The sequence below is a fragment of the Hibiscus syriacus genome, unplaced genomic scaffold, assembly GCF_006381635.1.
Source record: "Hibiscus syriacus cultivar Baekdansim isolate YM2019G1 unplaced genomic scaffold, ASM638163v2 tig00117021_pilon, whole genome shotgun sequence".
In the NCBI taxonomy this organism is placed as follows: domain Eukaryota; kingdom Viridiplantae; phylum Streptophyta; class Magnoliopsida; order Malvales; family Malvaceae; genus Hibiscus; species Hibiscus syriacus.
The window spans coordinates 230820-234804 of NW_024063527.1; the positions used below are offsets into that span (position 1 = coordinate 230820).

The 3985-nt window shown below is 32.9% G+C and overlaps 1 protein-coding gene across 1 annotated transcript; it reads right to left on the reverse strand.

Annotated features, from left to right (window-relative positions):
* Nucleotides 1–1238: 1238 nt before the first annotated feature.
* On the reverse strand, nt 1239–2898 carry LOC120195884 (60S ribosomal protein L10-like). Its single transcript, XM_039197823.1, has 4 exons — nt 2798–2898; nt 1791–2292; nt 1557–1638; nt 1239–1321 (listed from the first exon to the last, which is right to left on the reverse strand). The coding sequence occupies exons 1-4, from the start codon at nt 2805–2807 to the stop codon at nt 1253–1255; spliced, it is 663 nt and encodes a 220-aa protein (XP_039053754.1). The 5' UTR covers nt 2808–2898; the 3' UTR covers nt 1239–1252.
* Nucleotides 2899–3985: the final 1087 nt, after the last annotated feature.

Genomic DNA, 3985 nt, shown 5'->3' on the forward strand with positions numbered 1-3985 from the left:
CAAGTTGCCAATAAGTATTTTGGATTAATATCCCTAACGTTAGCAACATTTGCAATTTTCACCGTCAAATGATGACTTAACATACTCATATAGACACTACCAGTGTCACTTGAACAAAATTACACGAGCACATACAAACCAGTTTATTTCAGAAGGTGCTAAGTTAAGACTCGATCACCTCTATTTTTATTAGGCTTAGTATACAAGTAACCCCCGAAGTTTTTCTTATTAAGAATTGTCCTCGTTACCACCAGTTCAGCTGATCTGCACTGTAATATGGAAATCTACAATTTCAAATGCACAGGAACTATTGCATAAAGTTTGCAGATACTATTGTGTAAAGTTTCAGGAAAGAAGAGAGAAGTCTTGAAGACCCCACACCAACTCTTGACAATCAAAAAGAAAGCTCACATCAAAGATGGAATTCATATTTCAAAAACAAGAAATTGGAGACACAACCCGAAGTGTCAAAAATTCTATTGATTGAAAGATGAAAAGAGAACCAACAAGTTAATTCAAGTGGTAGTAGTTTGATGAGTTAAAGGAAATTGAGATTATACAACACCCTTCTTCTCATTATTTTTGTCTCATGTTGACCAAACACAATGTTTGACCACGCGTTAAACTATTTACATAAAATGAAAAAATGACAAAATTATCCTTAAAAATTAATTGATAAATTTGATAAATTTATTTTGATAAATATAAAAAAATGTGACATATAAAGATAAAAAATAAAATATAAATATTGTTGTTTATTGATAAGAAATTTTAAATGGGATAATTTTAAAATTAAAAAAGATAAATTTAATGAGACAAGGAAGTAATATAAAAGACGACCATTATACAACTGCACCGGGCATCAAAATTCCATAACACAACAATGAGACCAAGAAGTAATAATTTTATTCGATGCCATCAAAGCTATAATTGAACACTAAATCACCTAAACTGCACGAAGCAAGTTGTAGAAAAGAAGGCCAAATGCATTTGTCAGTAACATGATTGTAAAATAATAATAATAAAATGAAATGAACGACATGCCTTCATCAAAAACAAACAAAAATGGAAATGATAAAAGTGCAATTCCATAAACAAAAAACTTGGTGGCATAGTCTGAATACTGAAAAACCGACCAATAAACAGAATTCTGAACCTCAATAACATGAGGAATAAAACACAACTGTAGAAAACAAAGAGTTCAACTTTAGCCTTAAGAGAGAACTTCAATCTTTTCGGATAATCCAAAGTTCTAAGCTGATGCATTTAGAAAAGCTCTTCCAGGTTGGCGATTAGCCAAAGGTCCATGACATCCAAGAAGCTGCATGTTATAAATCACAACTTTAGAAACTACAATAATCATACCACGCAAACAGCATTTCAATGTTTAGTAAACACAATAGTGCCACCAAAACAGAAAATATTCAGCCCCGTCGAGGGAAGGAAGAGCTACAAGTAGCTATATAATGTATTAAACACTGATCACAGAGAATAAATCATTGGTAAAAACAGTGTTTGAGAGAGAATATTACACCATATCTATAGTATTGTACTACCTTTGCATTCACACCATCTGGCACAATCCTATTCTCAGACTTCCACCTCAGATAGTCAGCACGGTTGTACTTGGTGAATCCCCTGACAAAGACAATTATAGCAAAATGATATTAAAACATATGCCCATAACATAAGTTAGATGGTGTTGCAAATATATCCAGAATATATATTAAAAAGGGAAAAATATATAGAGCAAACATCAGATCTTCTGTCTACGAAACAAAAATGCCTACCACTTCCTGCTAACAATGATCTTTTGACGACCAGGAAACTTGAACTTTGCGCGGCGGAGGGCCTCCTGTGCATGGTGGCTGTTACTGTCCTTGCAACGAACTGAAAGCAGGACCTGCCCAATGTCAACTCTTGCACATGTTCCTTGAGGTTTCCCAAAAGCACCCCTCATTCCAGTCTGAAGCCTATCAGCCCCAGCACATGAAAGCATCTTGTTGATCCGCAGAACATGGAAGGGATGAACCCTCACCCTCAAGTGGAAAGCATCCTTCCCAGCAAATTTGGCCATGTATTTGTTGCAGGCAATTCGAGCAGCCTCCAGTGCCTCACTTGAGACATTCTCTTTCTCCCAACTAACAAGATGAACACAGAAAGGAAACTCATCAACACCTTTCCTCTTCATCCCAACATCATAAATTCTGATCTTTGGATCTGGGACACCACGGCAGTATCGAGACTTTGGATATGGTTTGTTCTTGATTTGGCGATAACACCTTGCAGGTCCTACAAGTAAGAAGCTCAGAAAAAACCAACACAAGTACGACAGTCAAAGTCAACAGAATACAACAATCCTCTCATGTAATCCCTTGCATAAACATAAATAATACGCATCTGTTAAAAAAAGAAGTTTTTAAAAGCCTTCACATTAGCTAGGGTTTGCATTGCAAAAAAAAAAAGGAGGCATGATAAATGTTTCACAAAGATATTTTAAAAGCATTAGGAAGCAATTAACTCAGACAGACATGGAAAATATGATAGAAATGAGTAATAGATAAATACAAAGAGCTCTTACATGGTATTTAGCATACAAATTAAAGGGTGCTGCAACTGTAAAGACTAATTATAGGAAATGAAATATAAAAAACGAAAGAAACACAAACAGCATCCTAGATAATATAAATAAAGATCAACAAGCATAAGAATAATTAAGATTAAAGCAGAAAAGATCTGAAGAACAACAGTTATGGAAATTTACAAGAGAGGGAAGGAAGCAAAGATACAAACTTACTTCTCCCCATGTCGTCTGGTCTTGAGAATACGAGAACTGCGACGATTCGAATGAAGCAAAGAGAACCCTAGCCGTATTTATTTATTCATTTCAACTTCAAGACATGAGCTTCAGGCTTAGCCCATTAACCAAGTAAATAGCCCAAACTCTACATCTGTTTTATTCTCATGCCTATTATATTAGGCTTAATATAAAAAAAAGTCTATATTATATTTTTTTCAGTTAGGTGTTTAAAAATTTTCGGTTCAAATAATGTTTAAATTTTTTTATATTATCATTAAAGTGTTTGATCTTAAATTACCTAACAAATGTTGTGTTTATATGTTTTTGAAAATTTTATTTTATTTCATAAAATAAAAATATTACTATCAAAAACAAAAACTAACATCAAAGCCATATGTAAGAAATATCAACAATGGAAGAGAGTCCAACGATTTGGAGACCACAGCATGAAAGCAAAGCATGCTACTCCACGTTTTTTTTTGGGAAGTTATACAGTGCGTCAGGCTTAAAAACGGCTAAAATAAAGCGTTATTGGTTTTCTTATCTTTTAAATAATAAAATCGATAAAAATTACCTAAATTTTTTCGGTAATTACCTAAAATATTATGTTAATCCGGTCATTTTTTAAGCCTAATAATGTTTCCGGTATTTTTTTTCGAAAATCCGATAAAAAAACACCCAATAATAATAAAACTGGTAGCGCCTAATAATGTTCCCGGTAATGTTTACCGGTTTTAATATTTAACACAATAACAAAACCGATAGTACCTTATTTTAGCCGTTTTTTAGTCTGCCGCACCGAAACTATCCCATTTTTTGTTGTTGTTTTGGGGCAGCGACAATTAGTAATTAAGGTTTAGGGATTAGGCATTTTAGATTTCAAAAATTTATAGATTAATATATATTTTAAATTATTTTCCATTCTGATATTCTTTTATGTCTCATAAAACAAAGACACGTCACGTTAAAAGCGTCTTTAAATGTATCTCCTACATACCACATCTTCATTTATTTAACAGTACAATTGTAGCAATTTGCAAAAAAATGATCAAAATGAAGAAAATGAAAAAAAAAGTCAATGTGAAAAAATTGTACAAAGTTTATTTAGAAGAAAGTATGCGCGATACTTTTTAAAAAGAGAAAATAACTTCAGTGACCGGAAATGTCTTATAATATACGATTTTA